The 26411-nt window shown below is 36.0% G+C and overlaps 1 protein-coding gene across 7 annotated transcripts in view; it reads left to right on the top strand.

Annotated features, from left to right (window-relative positions):
* The window catches only part of LOC136035729 (small RNA 2'-O-methyltransferase-like), a 60024-nt gene that overhangs the window by 25509 nt on the left and 8104 nt on the right, over positions 1-26411 (top strand). For all 7 annotated transcript variants that reach the window (XM_065717685.1, XM_065717686.1, XM_065717688.1 and 4 more), the window contains 4 exons: positions 4133-4315; positions 10614-10759; positions 14391-14497; positions 17232-17377. In XM_065717685.1, coding sequence (XP_065573757.1) covers positions 4133-4315; positions 10614-10759; positions 14391-14497; positions 17232-17377 — 582 coding nt within the window. The remainder of the gene's footprint in view (positions 1-4132; positions 4316-10613; positions 10760-14390; positions 14498-17231; positions 17378-26411) is intronic.

Here is a 26411-nt window from a genome sequence, read left to right as displayed (position 1 = left end):
CTGAAATAAAAAAGTTTTCAGCCCCTCGAAATTTTAAATTGATGTATCTCAAAAACGAATTTTTATGCAAAAAAAAAATAAATATGCAATACTCTTGCAACAGTTGTTTAAGGAGTAATAATCACCCTTGAAAAGAAAATTATATCTCTCTTGGGTTCAAAAATTTATTTTTTTGCAGCATGCCAACTTCGTAGTATCACCACTAAGAAAATGCAAAGAATGCCAATTTCTTTAGCAATTAGGGAGCTAATAAGTTTAGGAGAAAGAAGTGATTATTTCTTCTCCACAGCTCCTTTACTTCAGTCACTAAAACAAGAAGTCAACTCACAAACTCACAAGAACCATATACAAATAGGTGGTAAAAGTAGATGGCAGCACTTTTGGACCTGTGAAAATTCTCCTCGCTTAGACCTTGATTATTTTTTTTTCATTTATTATTCTAAGAAAACGTTTTTGACAACGGGGCGAGGGAACTCTCGTAAATATTTAGCACTTTTAGACTTCGATATAACTCCAATTTGAAACATTCGACTATTTTTTGAATGGATTTTTCACTCGAAAGCAGACACCGTTCTAAGGAATGAAAGCTCAGCAGAATAACTTAAGATGGGACAGCTGTGGTCGAGGACAAGCTAAAGCCGTATTCTTTCACCCTAGAAAAGAATTGTGTGAAGCTTTCATACCCATCAGTCTGGCCAGGCACATTTAGCGTAAAAAATGTAATATTTTTAATGTTCCTTATTGAGAATCAAATAAAAAAAAAAAATAGAAAAATCAGACTCCTATGCGTATTTTGTGAGGGGAAGGGGAGGGGAGATGGCAGAAAATTCAAACGCAAAAATCTCATGAAAATTATAAAAAAAAATTCTTCATGGTACATCGCCGGTAAAATGTTTGGGTCTGATATACCTCCAGTCAACTTCGTTTTTATTGTTTTTTTTTTTTACTATTTTAGTTCAGTCTGCTTTTGATAGAATCAAGATACGCGTTTTCAGGGACTAGGTTCTCGGGGTATTTGGAAAAGCTCGGTCTGGTGAAGTTATCTAAGAAGTCTTTAGTGTGTGGTGTTTCCTCTTATTGACAGTCTGAGGGGGCTATGGCATGGTAAATACTGTTAAAAACTTAATATTTTCAGGATAGAGGTGGTTCCGAAGCCCCCCCCCTCTTTACTCACATACATGGTATAATATAATTGCACACAAAAGTAGATTGTTTGAAGAAACGGCCGTATTGTAATGGCCGGTAAAATGTTGGTTCTGATATACCTCTGGTCAACTTCATTTTTATTGTTTTTCATACCATTTTGATTCAGTCAGCTTTCGATAGATTCAACATACTTGTTCTCAGGGACTAGGTTCTCGGCATATCTAGAAAAGCTGGATCTGGTAAAGGTATCTAAGAACTATTTAGTGTGTGGTGTTTCCTCTTATTGAGAGTCTGAGTGGGCTATGGCATGTCAAATACTGTTAAAAACATGTGCGGGATAGGGGTGGTTCTGAAGCCCCCTCCCCTACTCACATACAAGGTATAATATAATTACACACAATACACACAAAATAGGCTTTTGAAGAAATGGCCGTATTTCTAACGGCGTAATTTTCTTCCGATAGTTAACTCATCTTTTGTAATTTATGTCTTAGTTCTCATGAAAAAAGTACCTGAAATGGTATTTAGCCAAATTCAACCAAAACTGTCCTTACTAACAATACATACTAATCTTAACGAGTTTTTAATAGAGCCTATTAGTTAAAAGATCGAAGTTCATTAATATTTACAATGCTGCTTCTGACTTTGATTCGGATGTACCTGCTTCTTTTTTTTTAGTGGGTGGGGCACCATCAAACTCGGGTTAACTACAATTTTTCTGCATTTTCAGAAGTAAGAATTGCTTTTTAACTTGTATCCTTCTCAATAACACCAAATTGTATTAATACCAAATGCTAACCCTCTACAACCCCAGTGAGGTTGCTGGATCGTAATTTCTAATTTTGTATTATGTCAGTCTCATCACATTTGACAGAGCTAAGTATTTCTTGATGGTGTAGAGTACTCTTCTTTCTGTGGGGGCAAATTTCAGCTTTTCGAAGGCATGTTTTGGAAAAAGTTGTGCCTTCGAGTCGAGTCCTTACGCTTACATGTAAAAGAGCAGATGTGCTAGGATATTCCCCCTTATTTTCAGAAATGTTTTCATTAGGTGGCGTAAATTCACAACAACTTGGTTAGAGGGAGGGGTATTCAAAATATATTTTTAATTATCTAGGGGAGGGGTAATCTTGCCGTTGTTTTCGATTTCTTCCGTGAAAATAGTAGAAAAAGGGTATTTTTAAATGAAAACACGTCCAAATAAGGTATTAAAAACAAATAAAACGTAGAGACAATAGGGAAAATTTCAAGACAGTGGAAATTATTTCTGTAGATATTTCGGCCCTATGTCCAAGGGCCGTCTTCAGCACAATATAAGAATAAGAGAGAAACTATATATATATATATAAAAGAACTTACATCAAATTGTGAGGATTAAAACTGAATAATTAAAAACACTTTTTAAAACTTTTTTTAAAAATAGCCCTAGTATCCTTACTTCAACGAAGTTCAACCAGGACTGGCGAAAAGAATGAAATGAGAATATAAGCTCATTCAAACTGAAGAGAATAAAATGATTAGATGCAATTTCTTAAAGCTAATCTTGCTTGTTTAGCAGCCTGTCTCAAAGGCCTTTTCGTAGTTGGTTCAGTACTATTATAAATCGGTTTAGTAAAATATTTTGTTAGATCATTTTTAATTAAATTTGAGTATAAAGAATTTAGTGAGTATTCCCCCAAGTCCCTGTTCAAAGAAATATTATTATTTATTTTGAGATTAACTTCGATTGATTCTCGAACCACCTGTTTTATTCCCAAATCATTACTAATGAGTGAAGAGTTTTCAAAAAGTATTATGTGGGCCGGATTATTAAATATATGCCAACCTAAAGCAGAATCAAAGGAGTTGTTGGAACTATTTGAAATTAAGGCCTTGTCTATGTCATTTTTATGCTGTTGTAACCGTTTGTCTAGATTCTGATGGGTCCTGCCGCCATAGTATTTTCCGCAATCACATGGTATTGTGATTTATATATATATATATATATATATATATATATATATATATATATATATATATATATATATATATATATATATATATATATATTTTCTCTCTTATTCTTATATTGTGCTGAAGACGGCCCTTGCACATAGGGCCGAAATATCTACAGAAATAATTTCCACTGTCTTGAAATTTTCCCTATTGTCTCTACGTTGTATTTGTTTGTTATGGAAAGGCAGTGTGGTCTTCGTCGCTATTTTTAAATAAGGTATTTCCCAAAGTTTAGGAGGAAACAAAAATATAGTTTTCCTCCCCTCCCCCGCCCAAAAAAAAATAAATAATTCGCCTCAAAATAAATGTCACTATTTCTATCTAATTGGCCTGTGTTGCATAATTTTTCCCATTTGCACTCATTATATCCATGATGGCTCTTCTTATATAGCATGTAGGGATAGTATAAAAAAATGAACATTCTTCTTTCTGTGGGGGCAAATTTCAACCTTTCTAAGGCACGTTTGGAAAAAGTTGTGCCTTTGAGTCCTTACGCTCATAGATAAAAGAGCAGATGTGCTATGATATTCCCCCTTATTTTCATGTATGTTTTTATTAGGTGGCGAAATTCAAATATATTGGAGGGGGGCAAAACGGTTTTTCCAGTATCTAGGGGAGGGTAATTTTGTCGTTGTTTTTGATTTCTTCAATGAAAATAGAAGAAAAAGGTATTTTTAAATGAAAACACGTCCAAAGAAGGTATTTTCCAAAGTTTAGGAGGAGACAAAAATATAGGTGCCCCCCTCTTCTGCCATTCTTTGTATAATTCGCCTCAAAATAAATGCCACTGTTTTTATCTAATTGGCCTGTGTTGCATAATTTTTCCCATTTGCACTCATTATATCCGTGATGGCTCTTGTTATATCGTGTGTAAGGATAGTATGAAAAAATAGATAATTTCAATAAAATCAACACCAGCTGAAGGATATTTACATTCAACTGAAGTGTATATAACTGAAATTCATTAATTAATAGTAATAGAGTTGTACTCTAGAATAGAGCATTTGTATCCTGACACTCTTGAGAAAGTACCTGAGATGATATTCAGACGAATTCAGCCAAAACTGGTCTTGCTAACAACACCCAATAAGGAGTTCAATGTGTTATTTAGGAATTCTAAAGAAATGAGGCATTGGGACCACAAGTTTGAGTGGACTAGGGACGAGTTCAAAAACTGGTAAGCTCTACTTTTTTTTTACTTACTTTTTTCACTCTGCATACTCTTTAATTCTGCTTCTTTACTACTATTTCTTTGCTACTTCACCTCTCTTTTTATCATTAATTTTTTTGCTATGCTGCTTTTTTGGTCGGTAAGTAATATTGACTCATTTAAGCTAAAGGAACTAAGGACATCAAATTATTTTCGCCCTCTCCCCCCTGAAAGTATCTAAGGTCTGTTCATAACGCTCTTTGTCCGTAAAAATCCAAACATCCTGTTGACTCGCTAAGGCAATTACATCTTCAACTCAAAGCCACTCTTTCTCAATCAATTTGGTGTCATTAGGAGTTTTTATTGCTTTGACATTTTCTAATTTGGCGTTGACCTTTTAATTTTATGACTTTTAATTGTTTGACATTTTTACGTATTTGAGATAGACCCCTCTATGATTTTCTCGTTTGTTTGTTTGTTTTGGGTTATTTTTTGTCTTTTGACGCTAAAGTACGAATTCGGCCCATTTGGGCTTGTGATAGCCGGTTTCAGTAATAAATCTTATATATGCTTTTAGCTTATTTTTTGCTGATTTTCACTAACGTTCTTATTTTTAAATTATGCGTCTGTTACTAACAAAAACGGCATAAATGTGTTGTGGAGGTGTTTTTCATGTATGGAATTTTTGAGTTTTTTTTTGGTTTAAAGACACATTTGGTTGTGTAAGTTTCTGAATTTGGAGTTGTTTCTCATGAATTGAATTTTTGAGTTTTTCTTATGTTTTATTTTGTGATTGTGGAAACTTTCTTATGTGGTTGTGCAAGTTTCTACCTTGGACAATTGAAACAATCAGGTCTCCCGGTCACTGTCCTTGGAATCTCAAGGTAACAGACAAGGCAATACATCAAACAGTTCATGATAACGAACTGTAAATAAGGAGCGACCCGGCTCAACAGTAAACAAAACTCTAAAAAAGGGAATTTTGATACTAATAGATACATCAAAATAATCATATTTTTGTGATGATTTTGAATATGTAAGTTTAATCGAATTTAGTCTTACGCATCACAAGTAACGAACCTGAGAAAATTTGCCTTTTTTTGGAAAATTGAGGGAAACACCCCCTAAAAGTCATAGAACTATGACTAAAAGTCATAGAACACACCATAGCATTCGGTGTATCGGAGAACCCTACTGTAGAAGTTTCAAGCTCCTATCTACAAAATGTGGAATTTCGTATTTTTTTGCCAGAACACGGGCGCGTGTTTATTATTTTTTTTTATTTTTTTCCCCAGGGGTGATCGTATCGACCCAGTGGTGCTAGAATGTCGCGAGAGGGCTCATTCTAACAGAAATTAAAAGTTTTACTGTCCTTTTTATGTGACCCAAAAATTTGGTGGGGGGCTTAGGCCCCCTCCCACGCTCAATGTTTTCCCAAAGTCAACGGATCAAAATTTTGAGACAGCCATTTTGTTCAACATAGTAAAAAAAACTAATAACAATGTCTTTGGGGACGAATTACTCCCTCACAGTCCAAGGGGAAGGGGCTGCAAGTTACAAAATTTGACCAGTGTTTACGTATAGTAATGGCTATTGGGAAGCGCATAGACGTTTTCAGGGGGTATTTTTCGTTGGGAGGGAGGGGGTTACGTGGGAGGATCTTTCCATGGAGGAATTTGTCATGGGAGAAGATAACTTCCATGAAGAAGGCGCTGGATATCCTAGCAATATTTAAAACAAAAAAAAAACAATGAAAAAAAATATGGAAAAGTTTTTTCAACTGAAAGTAAGAAGCAGCATTAAAGTTTAAAACGAACAGAAATTATTACGCATACGTGGGGTGCATATCTCCTCCTAAATACCTCGCTCTTTACGCTAAAGTATTTTTAGTAATTTCAACTATTTATTCTACGGCCTTTGTGATTCAGGGGTAATTCTTAAAGAATTGGGACAAAATTTAAGCTTTAGTGTAAAGAGCGAGGTATTAACGAGGGGGCAAACCCCCTCATATACGTAATAAAAATATACAAAATATAGAAGTTCGTTACGTAAGTTAATTTTCAAGTTGCGTATATTTTCTACTAATAAAAACGTTCGTAAAAAATTTAAAGTTCTAGTTTCCTTTTTAAGTAACCAAAAGATTGGAGATTGGAGAGCAACTAGGCCCCCTTCCCCACTCTTTCTTTTCTCAAAATTTTCCGATAAAAACTGAGAGAAAGCCATTTTTGCCAAAAAAAAATAATATGCAAATTTCGTTTTAATTATTCATTTTGCGGACAGTCAAAAAAAAATGTATTAATTCAAAAACGTTCAGAAATAAAATGGAAATAAAACAAGTTTTTTCATTGAAAGTAAGGAGCGACATTAAAAATTAAAACGAACAGAAATTACTCCGTATATTAAAGGCGCTTTTCCCTCCTCAACGCCCCGCTCTTTACGTTAAACTTTTTTACTGTTTTAAAAAGTAAAGTTGAGAGAAAGAGTCAAACTTTAGTGTAAAGAGTGGGGTGTTGAGGAGGGAAAAAACCCTTAAAATACGGAGTAATTTCTGTTCGTTTTAAGTTTTAATGTCGCTCCTTACTTTCAGTTAAAAAACTTGTTTTTTCATTTTATTAAATTAAGAGGGTAATAGATAAAGCTAGCTTTCAAATAATGTACCTTTAAAGCAGTAGGAACAGTAAAAATTCCGGAGCCGATTTTGGTACTAAATTTTGTCAAGGAAGTTCGTATAAAGGTGGGAGTCCTTCAGTTCTGTTGATTTTCCTTGGGGAGTCCTTGAGCGAATCTTTCAAAGAAAAGGGAAATTTACACCTCTGTGGAGATTCTTGATATAAATTTTTTTTACAAAAGTTGTGGCAACACCTTTTAATCTACGTCGTTACGTAACTGTGAATAGATTGTAGGTCTCATAAGAGTTTTTAATCCAAATCGTTTTGGTGGATCGAAGAAAGTATTCTTAGCCCGCTTTCCCACCACTCCTTTCCCCTCTCCGCCTCCCTCCACGTCTTCCCCTTCTGTACCTCCCTCTACTTCTTCCCCCTCTACACCTCCCTCCAAGCCATTCAAACCTCCTCCTAAAGACGATTTCCTGGAACCGAGCTTGGTTTTAAAAACAACCTCCTTTCCATAACTTAAGGTGTGTATACTGTGTCCAGGAGAGGGGAAAGGACAAAGGTTGGCATTTGAGAATTACCTGCTGAACTTGATTTGAGGTCCACCCCTCGAAATATAATTCCCCTGCCTCAGTAAATTTCCAAGTTGGGAAAAGTAGCTTAACTGCAATTTTTCCAAAACCACCATGGTAACTAAGTACTTAAGGTTTGATACTGAAATATACTGAATTAAAGATCTGGTTGGTCATACGGCACTTTCTGATGTCCGAGACATGTATTAGGAATTTTAAAAAATGTTTATAAAAACGATAAACGAGGTTATAGTTTGAGATAACTGCATTAACAATAGTTTCTGAAAAAAGGTAATAGTTTCTAAAAAAAAAAGAAACCTCCCAACTAAAATGCTGCTTTTGTCAAAGCCAACCATACAAAAAGGTAATAGTTTCTAAAAAAAAAAGAAACCTCCCAACTAAAATGCTGCTTTTGTCAAAGCCAACCATACAAAAAGGTAATAGTTTCTAAAAAAAAAGAAACCTCCCAACTAAAATGCTGCTTTTGTCAAAGCCAACCATACAAAAAGGTAATAGTTTCTAAAAAAAAAGAAACCTCCCAACTAAAATGCTGCTTTTGTCAAAGCCAACCATACAAAAAGGTAATAGTTTCTAAAAAAAAAAAAGAAACCTCCCAACTAAAATGCTGCTTTTGTCAAAGCCAACCATACAAAAAGGTAATAGTTTCTAAAAAAAAAAGAAACCTCCCAACTAAAATGCTGCTTTTGCCAAACCAACCATACAAAAAGGTAATAATTTCTAAAAAAAAAAAAAGAAACCTCCCAACTAAAATGCTGCTTTTGTCAAAGCCAACCATACAAAAAGGTAATAGTTTCTAAAAAAAAAAGAAACCTCCCTACTAAAATGCTGCTTTTGTCAAAGCCAACCATACAAAAAGGTAATAGTTTCTAAAAAAAAAAGAAACCTCCCAACTAAAATGCTGCTTTTGCCAACCATATAGCACTGTTTCGCAAAAGGTTAGTTTCAAAGTCAATAATTTCACGTTTTTATCAGCGTTCTTAAAGTGGTGAGAACTTAATGTTGTTTATTTCAATGTCGGAAAACCGCATAGTAACTAAAAACATAGCACTTGGTTTTTACAAGGTCTATTGATTTTCTCCTTTATCACCAGCACAATTTGGATACTTCAAATACTATTCTTGCTGAAAATGAACACATTACATTTTGGTAAAGGTTATAAAAAAAAAAAACTTGTGTTTACTGCGAAAATTCCTAGAAGTTTCAACTGGTCCTGTTTTAACTGGCTTCCATCGAAACGGCATAGTCCATAATTTCATTATGAGCTTTTCAAACAGTTCGTGGTAACTAACTGTAAGTAAGAAGTGATGCGGCTCGATAGTAACCGAAACTCTAAGAAACAGTCTTGATAACAGTAGATACATCAAAAGATTTGAATTTTGATGCTTATTCAAAATATATAAAATTTATCAAGTTTAATGTTACCTATCAAAAGTTATGAGCCAGAGACAATTTTTCCGGTTTTTCCGAAAAAGGGGAAAACACCCCCAAAACATCCAATGATCTTAATAAAATCACTCCATCAGACTCAGCATATCAGAGAACACTATTGCAGTGGTTTCAAGCTCCTTTGTACAGAAATATGGAATTTTGTATTTATCGTCGGAAGCAAGATCACTGATCTATGCTTATTTTTTATTAATTTTTTTCCCAGGGGTGATTGGATAGAACTATTAATCCTAGAAGATCGGGAAAGGGTTTATTTGATCCGAAATAAAAAGTTCTTGTGCAATTTGTAAGTAACTAAAAATACTGGAGGCAGCTACTCCCCTCCTATGCTCCTTTTTTCCCAGAGTTCTCCAGTCCAAATTTTGAAATAGCCATTTTGTTCAGCATAGTCGAAAGCTCCATTATCTACGTCTTTGAGGATGAATTGACCCCCCAGCAGTCCCCTGGGGAATAGCTGCAAGCTTTGAACTTTACCTATTGTTTACATATAGTATTGGCTATTGGGAATTGGGAAGTATACATATATTTTTCGAGGAGGGGGGGGGGGTACGTGGGAGTACCTTTCCATTGAGGAATATTTCGGGGAAGGGAATTTCTCATTAAGGAAGACTAAATTTCTAGGCATTATGTAAAAGCAATCAGAAATTGAATAAAAAAGTGCAAGTTTTTTCAACTGAAAGTTAGGATTGACATTAAAAATTAAAACGAACTAAATGAAATTATTGCGTATATGAGGGCTGTTGCCCAGAAAGCTTTGGTATTCATGTCTTTGAGGATGACTTGACCCCCAGCAGTCCCCTGGGAAGGGCTGGAAGCTTTGAACTTTACTTATTGTTTACACATAGATTTGGGAATTGGGAAGTATACATATATTTTTCGAGGGGAGGGGGAGGTACGTGGGAGTATCTGTCCATCGAGGAACGTTTTGGGAAATGGAATTTTCCATGAAGGGAGACTGGATTTCCAGGCATTATATAAAAAACAATCAAAAATTGAATAAAACAAATGCAAGTTTTTTTCAATTGAAAGTTAGGATCAACATTAAAACTTAAAATGAACAGAAATTATGTTGTATATGAGGGGTGTTGCCCCCTTCTGAATACCTACTCTTTACGCTAAATTTTTTTTTGAAACTTTGGAAAAAGCTTATTATTCTAATTAAACGGCCCTTGTGTATCAGGAATCATTCTTAAATAATTGGAACAAAAGGTCAAACCTTAGCGTAAAGAGCGAGGTGCTGAGAAATTCAAAAAGTGGAGGAGGTGCTTGCATTATTGACACATGTGTAGCAATTCTTACAATATCGACGAAAAATAATAACAGATTTTGCCCAATGATTGACAGTAACCTAGGTCATGATTATTAAGTTCAAATGCATATATTTAACTTTTTTTATAAAAATATAATACCATTTTTAAACAGTTTTATGTACTAATTTATAAATAAACTATAAAGCTATTTTATAAAATATCGAAAACTATAATTAACTTTAATATTGAAATATAAAAATTAACACAACTAAACTGTTCCGTTTAGTTCGAAATTATAAATGCAAGTGCAAACTAATCAAAAATAATAAATAAAATTTGTAAAAAAAAAAGTGCTCAGATAGTACTAACCTATGTCGGATTTCGCTCTTTTTTTTATTGAATTTTGGCAAATTTTTTTTTATAGGTGTGAAAAAATATGTTCCTCCTACCCTGACTATAGCTTTGAAATCAAAGGAATTGGCCAAGGATTTGCAGGATCTGAACATCTTGGTTGTTGTTCTCAAATGGCAGTATTTAAAAGGATATCGCCAAATGATGAATTTCAGTCAGGTTAGTTTTGTGTTAAGCCAATTTGCGTTAAGAGAAAATTTGTCTAAATGTATGAATTAGGCTAAGAAAACTTGATCTCAGCCGAAATTTCATAATTTGGTTTCTGATTCCCAATTAATTTGACTCTTTATTACTATTGATTTAAAGCATTACAAGTAATTATTCAAATATACTCGTTAAATCTGATTATCGGAATGCTCTCATTAAAAAGCATTCACGCATATACCTGGCTTCGCATCAAATAGGCTTCATTGGCGGTGTTGTATAGGGTGATCTTTTCCCTCATTGGTGTTTTTGGAACAGGGTTATCCTGGAACTATTCCTCTTCTCCCATTCTCAAGGCTTTCAGTTAAGATTTTCTTGAAGTCAATGAGGGTTTGTCAGTTGTGACCGAAGTGCTGCCATGTCAAGGAGGAATTGTTAGATAAGAGATTTTGTTATTTTTCATCTTAAGAATGTGGCCCAAGTACTGTCATGTCAATGAAGAGTTGTCAGATAAGGGGTTCTCTTATTTTCCATCTGTAAGATGTGCCCGAAGTACTTTCATGTCAAGGAAGAGTTGCCAGATAAGGGATTCTGTTATTTTCCATCTGTAAGATGTGGCCCAAGTACTGTCATGTCAATGAGGAGTTATTAGATAAGAGATTCTGTTATTTTAATCTGTAAGATGTGGTCCAAATACTGTCATTGACTTTTATGGATGACGTTCACTACGGTATGACATTAGAGAAACTTAAACATTTGAGATTGAGACTGTACAATGGATGTTGAGTGCTTTTCGAAGACTGCATTTCCAAATATCAGAACCTGATGCTCATGTTTATTCCTTTATTCCATGGCTTCCGCTAACCCTTAATTTCTGTGGGTTTGCCTCAATTGGACTCTTCTAAATCTACCCATTAATTAATGTTCTTAATTTACGAACCTTAACATGAAAACAAATCATTAATTTTAGTTTGTGCATATTTTCAGTGAGATTTTGGATTCCCAAATTTCCTTTTCGCGAAATTCAGGGAAACCAGAAATTTAAGGATATTGCTTTATTTTACCTGTATCTTTTTTTCTTTTCTTTTCTTTTGACGCCTGATAGTTAAGGAACTAACACCTTATATACCATTTGTCTTATTTTTACCTACATTTATTTCTTCGCAGAATCATGGTTGTAACGTAGCTGCAAAGAGTAAAGGGTGAACGACGGCCGTATTATACAAATTAAAAAAAAAATATGGTTTTTAAAGAAACTGACTAGAGATGAAACTTTCCCGTTTAGTACCATTTTGAAAATGGTAATTTTCAATCAGATTCAACTGGACAGTCTTATAAGAATTTGTAGTTATAAGAATATTTTAGATTTTTTAAAAAGAGCCTGAAAGTCCTAAAAAACTATATCCAATTGAACCAAAAAGTACAATATTCAAATTGCTGTTGCCTGAAACCTTAAGCTGGAGGTTTACAACCTCTTACCTTGAATAACAAAGACCTCCCTCCTCCGAAATTATTTAGACCCTCTATCAAAATAAAGTTTTGGTATACTTCTAGTAACAATTTTTTTTTTTCAGGATGGATCAACTCTTGTTGGTACTTTTCTGTTTAAAAAAATATACAAAAATAATCACGAAAGTATTAATAAACACAGAATATAAACTATAACACGAAGAACTTAATGCTTTGTCACATTTTTAATCGTGACAATTTTTTTCGCAATATGTAAGAAAGCTGATGACTGATCTGCTGATATATTACCACTGCGCCCCACCCTCACCAAAAACTAAATGCACTGTCATGAGAATTAAGAAAAATTAGCTGGCAATAAGTTAATCCGGGTAAAGTAATGAAATCATTTACCAGTAGCTTTGCTCCTGGGATCCGAATATCAAAATTCACCGGATCTGAAAAATAGTTTGATTAAGACAGTTTCCAAAGAGCATCGACCCTTCATCGACAGGTTTTGACTTTTTTAATTCTCCAGGCATTAACTCAACCGATAGGAAGTTAATTAATGTACAAAAGCGAATTGGTTACCATCACGGAAAAAGACATCTAGGAATACACTACCACAATTCTAGCTAGAAGCAAGTCTTTGTAAGTGGCCAAAAATACCGAACTTAGGCTACTCTGGTATTGGTTTGGCCGTATCTGGATCACGTTTGGCTACCTTACACAGTAAACAGAAAAGTACCCAGGGAAACGGTTAAACTTGTCTTTAGGCTGTAAGAGTATAAAGAGTACTCTGGATTTCATCTTTAGGGCATGTACTACAAAAATCTGCAGAATCAGTTAGTCTTAAAAAAAAAGAAAAGAAGAAAGAGAAAATAAATCCGTTTCAAATTATATATAGACGGATGAACACCAAAATTGAGCCGCTTTATTAATCTTGTCTCCTCCTGTAATTGATGGTGGTTCCAGTTAAATTTCAACTTCTGTCTTTAAGGCACTAGCCGTTTTGTCACTTAGAATTAAATAGAAAAAAAAACAAGTTTTTTTTAAATGAAAGTAAGGAGCAACATTGAAACTTAAAACGAACAGAAATTACTCTGTACATGAAAGGGGCTTTTCCTCCTCAACGCCCCGCTCTTTACGCTAAAGTTTGACTCTTTCTCTTAACTCTACTTTTTATAACAGTAAGAAACTTTAGCATAAAGAGCATGGTTTGTTTTTTTTCCTCTGGGAAAAAAAAACAAACAAAAAAAAAACCAAATAAACACGCATCCGTGATCTGTCTTGTGGCAAAAAATGCGAAATTCCACATTTTTGTAGACTGGAGCTTGAAAATTCTATAACAACGTTCTCCGATACGCTGAATCTGATGGTGTGATTTTCGTTAAGATTGTATGACTTTTAGGGGATGTTTCCCCCTATTTTCTATCAGGCTCTTAACTTTCGATGGGTGTAACTGATCTTGATAAAACTTATATATTTAAAATCAGCATTGAAATGCGATTCTTTTGATGTAACTATTGGTATCAAAATTCAATTTTTAAGAGTTTCGGTTACTATTGAGACGGGTCGCTCCTTACTACAGATCGTTACCACGAACTGTTTGACAAAGTCTCCTATTCAAGTCTCCCCTTGAGACTTTACCTCAAGCTCTTTAGTTGCTACCTCTTGAATCTTGGCAATATAGCGAACGGGATTCACTGGGTTTCTGCTCAGCTCAACCAGAACGTAATCGCCAACCTTTATCTTTGGTATTTTCATTAGAAAAAATGAAAACAAAACTGCTTCCCCTCCCCCCCCATTTTGAAAAATATATTTCTCCCCTTCCCATTAGTTTCTTGAATTGGTGCCTCTGGAATAGAGCTTTATTAGGCTTGTCCCTCGGGGTTGTAACCATTTTGGGATTTCATCTTTAGGGTATGTAATTCCTTACATTTCTGTACATTCCATCCCCCTCTAAAAAAAGAAAGGTTTGAAAATCATTTGTTTTTAAATTTCTTTCACTAAAATTCAGGGACTTATTGTTGGCGATTTTGTATTTTATTAAGCCATTGTAAATATAAGGAAAGTGGTGAAATGGGTTGCCAACCACCCAACTCCTACCCCTCTAGACTTTTTCCTATTGGAACCAAACTTAGAGTCTTCATTTTAGTGCTTTTATGTGTTAATATAATCTTTTGTGCTTTATTTTCAGTAATTCACGAAGAAATGAGTAGAACCCCTTATAATAAATGGAACAAATACAAAGTTGTTGCACACTACTCATATCCAGTGTATAGGGAGACTAGAACCCAGGACCAGGTAAATTATTTTGCTAATTGTTAAATAATTATTAAGTTATTGATTATTAAATATAATATGGTAAATTATTTTGTGGAAACTTCTATTATTGGCGAACTAAAACCACTTACGTACCAATATATTTTTTTTTCTTTTAGCATTAAATGGCTGTAAAAAGTTGCAACTTTGCTTTTGCTAACTCAAAAACCCTTCAAATGGGTTCGATATATTCAAAAATGTGATATCGGCTGAGTTTAGCTTTAAGCGATGGATTTAAATCTGCCAGGCTGCTGTTTTAACTTTGAATTCATTTCAACTTTGTAGGCTCTGAACTTTTAAATAATGTATGAGTTCTTGATTTCTAAGAATAATGCCTAGGTAGCATTATTGGCATATTTGTGGGTAATACCAACTTACGCACGACTATATCACTAATTATCTACCCCATTTGCTATTTGTCAATTTTACGACGGTTAACATTCAAATATGTAAATTATGATCGTCGATCAGTGTTCAGATCAAAGGTAATATTTTTTTTTTTTAATTAAAAAAAACGGAAACTTATAATAGTAGTTTTTCTTTTCGAAAGATGAGAAGATTTGTTACCCCTCCCCCCAAGAATTTTGAAAAAAAAACTTTTTTTTATTTTCGTTGAAAAATCTTTTTGGATACTCCCTCCCCAGATTCTTAAAGCTTCACTTTTGCCCCCTCCCCTTTTTTGAAAGGATTGACGCCTCTGGCAGAATTAGAAGGTAGTTTTGGTAAACTGTTGGTAAACCTAACTTAATCTCGTAAACCGTTAATCAAGCCTTATCGAGGTCTCTAGGAACAAAGTGGTTGTTTGAGACTCATAATCTGGTGGATTACTACTGGTGTATGTAAGAACGTATCCAGGATTTTTTATTGGGGTGGGGGGTACAAAAAACTTTAAAAAACACATCAAAAATTTCTTTATAATCATTTTTGTAACGTATTTATGAGTCGTACAAACATTTTCGGGGGAGGGGCTACAAAAAAACTTTAAAAAACGCAAAAAAAAATTTGTTTGCATTCATTTTTGTTACGTTTTTATAAGCCTGACAAACATTTTGGGGAGAGGGGGATATGGCTTTGGGTATAGGTAGAGGATAAGTATGGGTTTATGTCATAAAGCATGAAAAGATGTTAAAATGCAAGAAATCCCAACGAGTGGTATGCAATAATGAAGACTAGCTGGGAAAGAGTTTTACCTTAGGAGCCATGAATCTAGTCCTCCTAGTTTTTGAAGCTATTGCTTGGGAGTATAAGTTAATATTAATGTATTATTTTTTGTGTGTATTACATCTGCTTCTCTCTGGGTTCTTTTCTCTTTGTTTTCCGTCTCTTTTGATTTTTCCTGCTTTTTTTTTTTTTTAGTTTTCAATTCTCCGTTTTTTGGGTGTGTTTATGTTCCCATGCACAAGTAAAAGGCTTAGCAGACGTCTGCCAAACGTCTGGGGGGGGGGCTTGAATACTTTATGTAGGAGCCAGGGCTGCAGTCCCCTTTGCCCCCTGAGAGCTAGTTGTATGAAATTAAGAATAAATTATTGTTAATTTGTCATAGTTTTCTGCTATTTTTGTCATTTTTAAGGAATTTTTGGAGGGGGAGGGAGGTTGTTCTGGTACGGGGAACTTTATTCAAAACACGAAAATACAAAAATCAATCTTGAAGCCCAAGCTCCAAAGCCAATTAAAAGTAAATAAGCGCGCATTAAAATATTTATCTTACTTTCTAACCAAAATAGTGAAATAACCTTAGATACCCACTCGAAAAAAAAGCAAAAATAAAAACTAGATAGAAAAGGAGAACAATGAATGAATTTAGTCGTATCTCTTAAGACACACCAGTCAAGTTGCTGTTGGAAAGCTAATCTGTAAGGAGCATAAATCGTAAACCAAAGCATTTGAAAATTGGGGTATTTTTATCTTACGAATAGGTGATCGGATCTTAATGAAATTCGATATTTTTAGAAGGAATTCATGTCTCAGAGCTCTTATTTCAAATCCCGACCAGATCTTTTGACATTGGGGGGAGAAATCTTGGAAAACACTTGGAGTGTTTGAATCGGGATGAAGCTTGGTGGATAGAATAAGCAAATGTCCTTGACACGTGATTGACATAACCGTACTTGATTCGCTCTCTTTGGGGGAGTTGGAGGGAGGCGTTCAGTGATTTGGCGAGTTTGGTGCTTCTGGACGTGCTAGGACGATGAAAATTGGTAGGCATGTCAGGGATCTGCACAAATTGACTTCATAAAGTTGTTTTCCCAGATTCGACTATCTGAGAGGCTAAAGGGAGAGGAAAAACTAGGAAAAATGAAGTATTTATAACTTACGAGTGGGTGATCGGATCTTAATGAATTTTGATATTTAGAAGGATATCGTGATTCAGAGCTCTTATTTAAAATCCTGACCGGCATTAAGCCTCTGATTTTCCTTTTAAATCAATCTATTGATTCTTAGAATTTTGTTAGAGCTCATACCATATGAGCTCTTGGTTCTTAGCTCTTCTTGCCTCGTCACAAGTGCTATATGAGCTCTTAGCTCTTGTTCTTTTTTTCGTTTTCTGTGATTTTTAAATTCTCCTGCACTGAAAAAGGCTTAGCAGAGATCTGCCAAAATACCTCTGCTATCTCAATCTTTTTGCTTGTTCAAAAATTTTTGTTTTCTCTTCCATTATTTTTGGCAAATCATATATTCTCTCCTTGTCAATTCAAAATCGTAATTTTTCTTTCAGATAATGTTAGATAACGCAAGATTCAAGATCAGCAGCTTAGTATGGGAAAATCGAATGGATCGAAGTCTGACGATTTTCGTCCAGGTTTCTGAAATCCTTAACTACCTCCTGGAAATCGATAAAACTGCAGATAAGGAAAGAATATTGTAAGTTTACCCTTATCCTGGGTTCGAACGTATTTATATTCTTAAAACTACCACATACATCAAATCAAAACTGCCACATACTTCAAATCAAAACTGCCACATCCTTCAAACCCCAGCTACCACATCCTTCAGCTAAAAACTGCCACGTCCTACAAAACAAAACTGCCACTTCCTTCAACTCAAAACTGCCACAATCCTTCAAACTTTTCTAGCCTTTAAAGTCTTTCTTAAGCTTCTTATTCTGGATATAATTGTACACATATTCTCATAAAGAAAAGAAAACAATTTATGAACCATTAGTGAATTGACGCCACTGTATGATGGCAGTACACAATAAAGAAAACTGAAACTCACCGGGGATATAGCTGCCACATCTTACAAATCAAAACTGCGACATCCTTCAAATCCAATCTACCGCATCCTTACAATCAAAACTGCTACATGCTTCCTTCAAAGCATTTAAAGTCTTAAAGCCTTTAAAGTTTTTCTAGGCTTTAAAGTCTTTCTTAAGCTTCTTATCCTGGATATTCGTGCCAAAAACTATTTGTGCGATTTCTCTCATATTCTATCCTTTTTGTGGCCAGCTCTGGCATCATTATTATGTTCCGGCTCTGTTGAAAAATTTTGACTCAGCCTCAGAAAATATTTTGCACGTTTTTATTACCTCGATGTATTTATCCTTTACGTCATATCCTATGCGTTTAGGTTGCCAGTTGTGGTGTCTTAGTGGTTTTCCGACTGTTAAGAAATATTTTGACTTAGTTGTCGAAAAGAGTTTTTCGCTCGACGTCGTCTGCAGACGATTTCGTTATTTGTCAGATTTATCCGTTTTTGTCGCCAGTTTTGGCACTATAATAATTCCCAGCTGTTGAAACATTTCAACTCAGCCGCCGATTAATCAAACTCTTGGAAAACTGCAGGTTCTATCACTATATTAGCTCTATGACTGTCTACCTCGGTTCTACTGCCCTAGCAATGATGCATGGACGGTTAATAGATAGATATATCTATTAATAAATGAACTAACCTCATTTTTATACAATCCTAATAAAAGGGGAATTTATGCCAGGGTTTTCTTCTCACTCAATTGGACTATCTGTCTTAGCTTTCTCTACAATTAGTCATGACTTGATGCCCACAACTATTCCATTTTAATTCAAATGTTAATTTTAATTAGGATTATTGTCACGTATTGTTGTCAGAGAAATCAAGAAACCGTCATGAATGCTTTTAATCTGACGTTTGACAAAAAAAAAAGAGGGAATATAATTAAAGCATAACCAAGGTAATTATGGGGATTTTCACCCAGCGCACACAAACAAATACTAAGTAGATATTTCGTAAGGACCTCCGCCACCTGTCCTCAGTGCAAAAAAAAAATCCTTTTGAAGTGAGCTATCACGAAGTGAAAGAAATCCTGAATCTCATTGGCAGACCCTGTCAACATCGGAGGGACGACTACTTCATTACCAGCTTTCAATAGATACATCCACAAGATGTGAAAATAAAATAATAATTTCGGCTCTGCCAAAATTATCCCTTCACATTTTAGAACAGTCTGATCATTTAGTGCTTTTTGACGAGGAAACTCTAATTTCCACGGTAAATTGCTCACCAAAATCTTTTAGGGAGCCAATTGCAATAAAATGGAGATCGTCCGGGTGAATGGTGAATAGAGTTCGTCCGGAATGAAGCAGACTCTGTCTGCTGACCACGTGCCTTTGGATATGGGGTTTCTCCCCTAACTAAACACTCCGATCAGGACGGCCGCAACTTCATGTGGCGGGGTCCCACCCTGGGAATCTCAGTACCTAGGTTTACCTAGCTCTAATCAGATTCCAGGCCTATGGTCGGTTGGGCTAGCGACCCTCCACAAGAAAATTAAGTGCTACGAAAAGTGACAATATAGCCTCGGACCCGGATTCCTTTTTAAGATCTCGACCATCGCGGGTCAATGGACATGCTGACGACGTCAGAAAGACTGACATACTAAACCTTATGGACCGAAGGGGGGCTACGAATAGCCACCTGGAATGTCTTGACTCTGAATGCACCTGCTTCAAAGAACCTACTCTCTGAAGAACTTCGCAAGAACAAAGTGTCAATTTCAGGTCTTACAGAAACACGTCTTACCGGAAGTGGAGAAGAGCGAATTGGTAACAGTGACTCATTGCTCTGGTCTGGAGGAAGCTCGAGAAGGAATGGTGTTGGCCTTGCACTAAATAGCCTTACAAGAAAGGCCTTACTTTTACACGAAGCTGTATCTGACAGATTAATGAAGGCCCGCTTTGGACACAAGCATGGCAAGATGACTGTCATCGTATGCTATGCCCCGACCAACGATTCTGATGATGCGACTAAGGAGGATTTCTACTCTGCTTTGTCCAGATGCCTTGCAACAGTATCCCCCCATGATAAAACTGTTCTCCTTGGCGACTTTAATGTGACAGTGCGTGATGATATGGGTGTATGGCGTGGCAAAGTTGGTCCTGTATCCCCCGAGCCACTTAACGACAATGGGCTTCGCTTACCTAACTGTGCCGATCTCACGACCTTTACATTGCAAACACCTACTTCCAACGCAAAACTATTCATCAGCACACGTGGTATAGTAATGACGGTCGTACAAAGAAGATGATTGACTACGTCATTATTTCCAAACGCTGGAGATCATTTGTGAAGAACTGCAGAACTTACAGATCAGCAGAGCTTATAAACGCAGACCATAGGCTTGTGTGCGCCGGTCTTAGGCCTCGCCTCCATGCACAACGATCGGAAACTCGCCAGAAGCACAGTATTGAGATATCGAATCGCTTCGAGGCCCTTGGCTCACTTAATAGCAGCGAAGATCTCTGGAAGCATTTTAAATTGCAGACCAGCGAAGCAGCACAACTAGTGCTTGGTAAGAGAAGTTATCCAAAGAAATCGTGGCTAACTAATGAATCACTGCAAGTCTTAGAGCAAGGATGGAAGGTAAGACTTCTTGGGGACATGACCACATATTGGAGGCTCAATGGAGTGGGGAACAGACTCATTCACCAGGATAGAACCCAGTTTGTTGCAAGGAAAGCCGATGAAATTGAGCTAGCTGCAAAAAAGAAAGACATGGGCAGCCTATTCAAGCATCTCCGAGACCTCACTGAAAATAAAACTCCCACCTTGGGTCTCGTCCTGTCCATGGATGGTGCACTTCTTTCTGACGAAGGTTCTTGTCTTGAGCGGTGGAAGGACCACTTCTGTTCGCTCCTCAACAATACTGGTCCGTCTGCGCTTCCTAATGATAGTCCCAGCCAACCTTGCAGTCAAAGACCTGGAACAGATGTTCCTCCAGATGAGCCTTTCAGCCCCTCAGAAATTGGACATGCAGTAAAAGACTCAAGAATAATAAAGCTGCTGTTATCTGTGGCTTAAACTCAGAGCTGCTAAAATATGGAGGTCCTGCAATGCTCCTGTTTCTGCACACCTTGTTCTCTACAATCTGGCAAACAGAGATAATTCCCGAGGATTGGTGGAAGGGCGTCATCATCCCCTTATGGAAGAGAAAAGGTTCGAAAAGCGACTGCTCCAACTACCGGGGAATAACCCTACTGTCAGTCCCTGGCAAACTGTTTTCAATGGTCCTGCTGAATCGATGTCGGAGCATCATTCGAAAAATCAGACGATCGGAGCAAGCTGGATTTATGTCGGATCGTTCAATCATCGAGCAGATTTTCACGATTCAACAAATAGTAGAGAAGACCACAGAGTTCCGATAGAAAGCATTTTTCGCCTCCGTTGACTTCCGTGCTGCATTTGACTCAGTCGATCGAAAATCTCTTTGGCGGATTCTAGAGTTGACTGGCCTACCCGAGAAATATTGCAGACTTCTCAAGGCGCTGCACCATGGGACGGAGAGCTGTGTACAAGTAAATGGTCGGCGCAGCCCGTTCTTTCAAATCACGACAGGGGTGCGCCAAGGATGTGCAGTGGCCCCATAGCTCTTCAATGTCATCATAGATTACGTTATGACAAAAACGACTTCACGTCTCAGCTTTGGGCTCAAATTCGGAGATCTATATAAGTAATGATCTTTCCATAAGTGGATCTTTCCATAAGCCCAATACATTTCATTAATTTAATCCCAAGAGAATCAAATAATATTCTTAAGTGTTATCAAATAAAATCTTAATTACCACAATAAATGGCTTACCACAATCTTTTAAGGAGGCAATTTACAGTAATGGTTTGCCACAATCTTTTAAGGAGCTGATTGAAACATTGAAAATTGCATAAATAGATGCCTTGCTATAAATAGAGATACTGGAAATATTTATATAAACCCAGTTTACAATAAATTAATTCTAATAATATCTTTCTCATTTTAAACCAAGATCATTTGATCTTGATTTATTAACAAAATGAGATAAGTAGCCAAGCTATGCTAATCGCTCTGCTAATCCGCAAAGAATTCCTGCCCAGTCTGATTTGTGAATACTCTTTTAAAGTTTGTCCTTTTCAGCCAGCCGTCTAGGGCTAAGTGAAAGACCTCGGTTGGGTGGGAGGATGTCATAAGGAAAGATTTAAGGGAAAAGGGAAGTTCCTGGGAGTGTGTAAAGAGGAAGGCTTTGAATAGATTGGAACGGAGAAGGAGTGGGCATAGATATGTCGGCCTCAGGTGGCTTGGTGTTGCGGTGAGTTGTTAGTAGTACTAGTGGTAGTTTCATTTATTTTGGCTTGGTTTTTGTTTATATGTTTCGGTGTTTCTTTGTTACAGTTACCTTCAAAAAGCTATTTTTTTCTTTTGGCACTGGGGTACTTGCCAAAATATTTGATTTTGTCTCTTTGTTTCTCATTGTCGAATGGGTGAAAATCATTCTTTTTCATGGTCATTTTTAATTGCATTTTTTTTTCTTTTTTTTTACGTCAAACTATGAAATGTAGTTGTAATAAATAATGGCATCCGATAGTGTAATCTATATCTATAAAATGAATTTTGCATCTGTAGTTTGAACACTGATAATTGTGTTTACTTCTCTGAAATCTCACGTGTCTCGCTCTCTTTTGATGTTTTCTTACAACGTCCGAATTAGTCCAATGTTATTATTTTGTTTCCTAAAACATTCGGTTTCTTCCCCAAATGTGCTTCTTGTCCAAAAAATTCCGCGTTTGTATCGGTTTGCATCCAGTTAACCTAACTTAAGGAGAAAACATGGATGCAAATTAAATTAAATTTCCTTGTCGGGAAACCGTCTAGGGCAAAACGAAAAGCAGGTTGTCCTAGAAAAAGATGGGAGGATGTCTTAAGGAGAGATTCAAGGGAACAAAAACTTCTTGGGAGGGTGTAAAGAGAGAGGCTTTGAATATATTAGAATGGAGGAGGAGTGTGCATCGTTGTGTTGGCATCAGGCGACTTGGTGCTGCAGTAAGTTGTTAGTAGTAGTACTAGTAGTAAATTAACTCAAGTAACCCATTTCCCCCCAAAATGATTTGGTCAAAATTTTGAGATAACCATTTTGTTCAGTATAGTTGAAAGATCAAAGATTTATGTTTTTAGGTGTAAACTGACCCCCCAAAGTCCGTGGGGAGAGGCCCGTAAGTTATGAAATTCGCCCATTGTTTTCATATAGTACTCGTTATTAGAAAGTATACAGACAATTTTTTTTTGGGGGGGGGGTGAAGGGTATGCTAGATTCTATAGCGAGAATCTTCATTGGGGAGAGAAATTTCTTTGGGTGAATATTCCAGGAGAAATGTTACTTAGGGGGGTGGGTGGATAGAATTACTATACTAAATTTTTTTTTTAATTGCCTTAAATTCTCTTTGTCAAATTTTTCATTTGGAGATGTTCCGGTGGAATTATGCTGGGGCTTTTTTCCGTGGTTTTGATTTTAGGGAAGTAATTTCCACGGAAGGTGGAATTTCTGGAGTGATTGAGTGACAGATTATAATCTTATTCTAATGAAAGAATGCTATGGAGAATTTTTCAGGCTGAATCTTCCGCAAGTAATTTTACAGGGATGGAGATTCTCGCTGAGGATGGAAATGTCCGGAGGGAATTTGACCGTGGGGGGCACTTTCCGTTGGATGAAATTTCCACTGAATAATTTTCCATGAAGGGGAGGGGTATATTTCATAGAGAGTGAGCCAGATTTACCGGTATTATTTGAAAAACGAACAGAAATCATTCTATGTATGAAGGGTTGCCCCCTCTTCAATACCTTGCTTTTTACGCTAAAGTTTTACTGTTTGTCCCAACTCTTTAAGAGCATCTACTGAAACACGGGGCCGTTCGATTTTATTCGATTTTATTAGAAAATATTATAAAAAGTGCTTGCAGCTTTAGCGTAAAGAGCAAGGTATTAAGGAGGGGGCAATTCTTCGTGTACAGAATGAATGTGCTAAAATAAATATGCAAATTTTGTTTTAATATATCATGTACGGTGAACCAAATTCGAACCGGTATTAGCTGAAAACGTTCAGAAACTAAATAATAATTTTTTTTTAACCAGACGTAAAGAGTAACACTAGAACTTAAAACTTACAAAAATTATTCCGTATATGAAAAGGGCAGTCCTCTCCTCAACGCCTCGCTCTTTACGCTAAAGTTTTTATTGTTTTAAAAAGTAGAGTTGCGACGAATAGTCAAACTTTAGCGTAAAGAGTGATGTGTTGAGGAGAGGACAGCCCCTATTATATACGAATAATTTCTGTTCGTTTTAAGTTTTAGTGTTGCTCTTTACTTTCAGTTAAAGCAAAACTTTTTTTTATTTGCTTATTTAATTTAGGATAGGAGTGGCAAGGACATAGAAAACTGTAAACGTGGAAATATTGATTAAACCACTCATCCGTTTAAAATTTAATAAATTCAAAATCGTGTAATTCAAAAGGGGGTCAATGCATTCTGTTTTGTACTAATTTTATTTGTTTTATCTGGTGCCACATATTCATACCTAACTTCTTTATTATGGTGCGTCAAACATAGCAAGATTCCTTATCCGACAAGCCCGATTACTTAAGTTGGGTTTAGGTTTGAAGCGTGTTTTGAGCAGGTTTAACAAAAATCGTTTTCATTTTCTCCGTGTGAAACCCAGAAAAACTTTAAAACGTTTTTATCTTTCGAGTCCCAAGCCTGTTGGACGTGGATTCCTGAAAATTTTAACGCGCCAGAATAGCATGGTTCAACATGGGTTCTGAGAAGATATTCTCCCGTCTTTAACACGGCTCTCAAAACAATAATCTGCACAACCCGTGTTGGATGTGGTTGGCTTGAAAACGAGGCTTTATAATTAGCATTTTACGAGGCGTAAATGACGTCAAGGCTAAGAGGATTTCTACCTGAAACGGTATGGAATAGTCGTCGGATTAGTTACACTTAGTAACCCCGGAAAATTTAAAATACGTGACGCCATATGTAAAAAAGAAAGATAAGTATATTCAAATTGAGAAAAACAAATAAAATTGTATGCAGATAACAAGGAAGGACAGTAAAGATTAAATTTGGCAAGCCTTAAGGGATTTGTTAATAAGCTATGTTTGCAGTGGAGTACACGTGATTATTGCTGTTTTTCCTTTAGTTGTCCATAGCGTTTAAGTAAACAACCTGCCGTATTATCATCTGTTAATCCAGAAAACCAGCGTTACCCCTTGTTCCCACTGCTACGTCAATCCCGACACGTTTTTTTTCTGACGGAACAGACGTACAACAGAATTGGATGGAGGTTCACAAAGAAACGCAGACTTTTGCGTCGCTACGACAAACTCTAGAAGAATTCAAATCAGGTTCTTCAGTTAAAGCAATGAGAGCGTTAAGCAAAATTCAGAATTTTTTTTTTTTTTTAATCAGAAAAACGCATGCGATTTGTCTTATGAGTTGAAATTATTCAATCCATCCGACATTGCAGCAAAACGAATGGTTTTGCGTCGTTTGTCGCACGATTTGTGTCATTTGTCACGTGTCGCCGGATTTTGCGCGAAATCGCAGCAATGGGAACCAGGGGTAAAGCTTATAAGTCGGATAAGGCAAGCTGAAACGCATTGTTAAAGTTCATTTAAAAGTTCTTATCTCTCTTCTTCTTTTGTTCATTCCTTTGTCCCCGATCGCTATTAGCGTTTTAGTGAGGGTGGAGTTGTGTTATTTTTTTCGTTTTTTTTTTTGTAAAAAAAGGGTGGAATTGTGTTATTGGAATTGAATTATTTTGTTCGGGAAGTGGGAGGTAGTAATAATAATATAAAAAAAAAATTATTTGATAATTTCAGCAAAATTGCCCAAATACTCGGGAACACTTTGACTTTTTGGGAATGGGGGAGTTTTTTTTCTCGACCTATAATAAAGTCTATTTTTTTACCTTTATTATTAAAGGTTAGATTTGTATTAGACTGTTTATACAAATATCCTTGATATTCTTCACTATTAAAAGTATATAGTGTTTTATTCTGTTTTTACTTATCGAACTATTATAAATTGGATTAAATCGGTGTTCCTCTTCATTTTTATTTACGTATCCTAATTCCCTTGTGCATATTTTTTTTTTAATTATTTCTCTAAACTTTTTTGTAGTAGTATAAAAAAAGACGAAGGGGAATAAATTCTAGCTTCTGCACAAACTATTTTGATTTTGTTTTTATTTTGAAGTTAAGAACAGACATGTTCGTACAGGTCTGTCTCCATTTTCGCTCTTCTTCAACTTTAAAAGTAATCTAAAATTAAGCGATTTATTGCCATTACGAAAAAAAACTCAATAAATGCCGCAAATCTAACACGTTGAAAGCAGTGTAACGACTGTATAGTTGTTTAAATAAAATGAAAGGATACGCATATGAAGAGAGGAGGTAAATTAGAAACGCAAAAAAATTAACCTGTAAGTTTACTAGTGCTGAAATTGAAATATTTTCTACTTCCTCCCCTGTAGTTCTGGTTAAATTAAGTCCTTTCTTATGGACTCCTCTCACCCCATTCGGTAATGACCTGCTTTACGTTTGACCCCAGAGGAATGGCCAAAAAGGGGAATTATTGGCAATATGTCATCCTTCATCTGTAGTCAAATGAGCGCCTAAA

This window comes from Artemia franciscana, chromosome 14 (assembly GCF_032884065.1).
Source record: "Artemia franciscana chromosome 14, ASM3288406v1, whole genome shotgun sequence".
NCBI classification, from domain to species: Eukaryota; Metazoa; Arthropoda; class Branchiopoda; order Anostraca; family Artemiidae; genus Artemia; species Artemia franciscana.
This window is presented reverse-complemented; position numbering and strand designations above follow the sequence as displayed.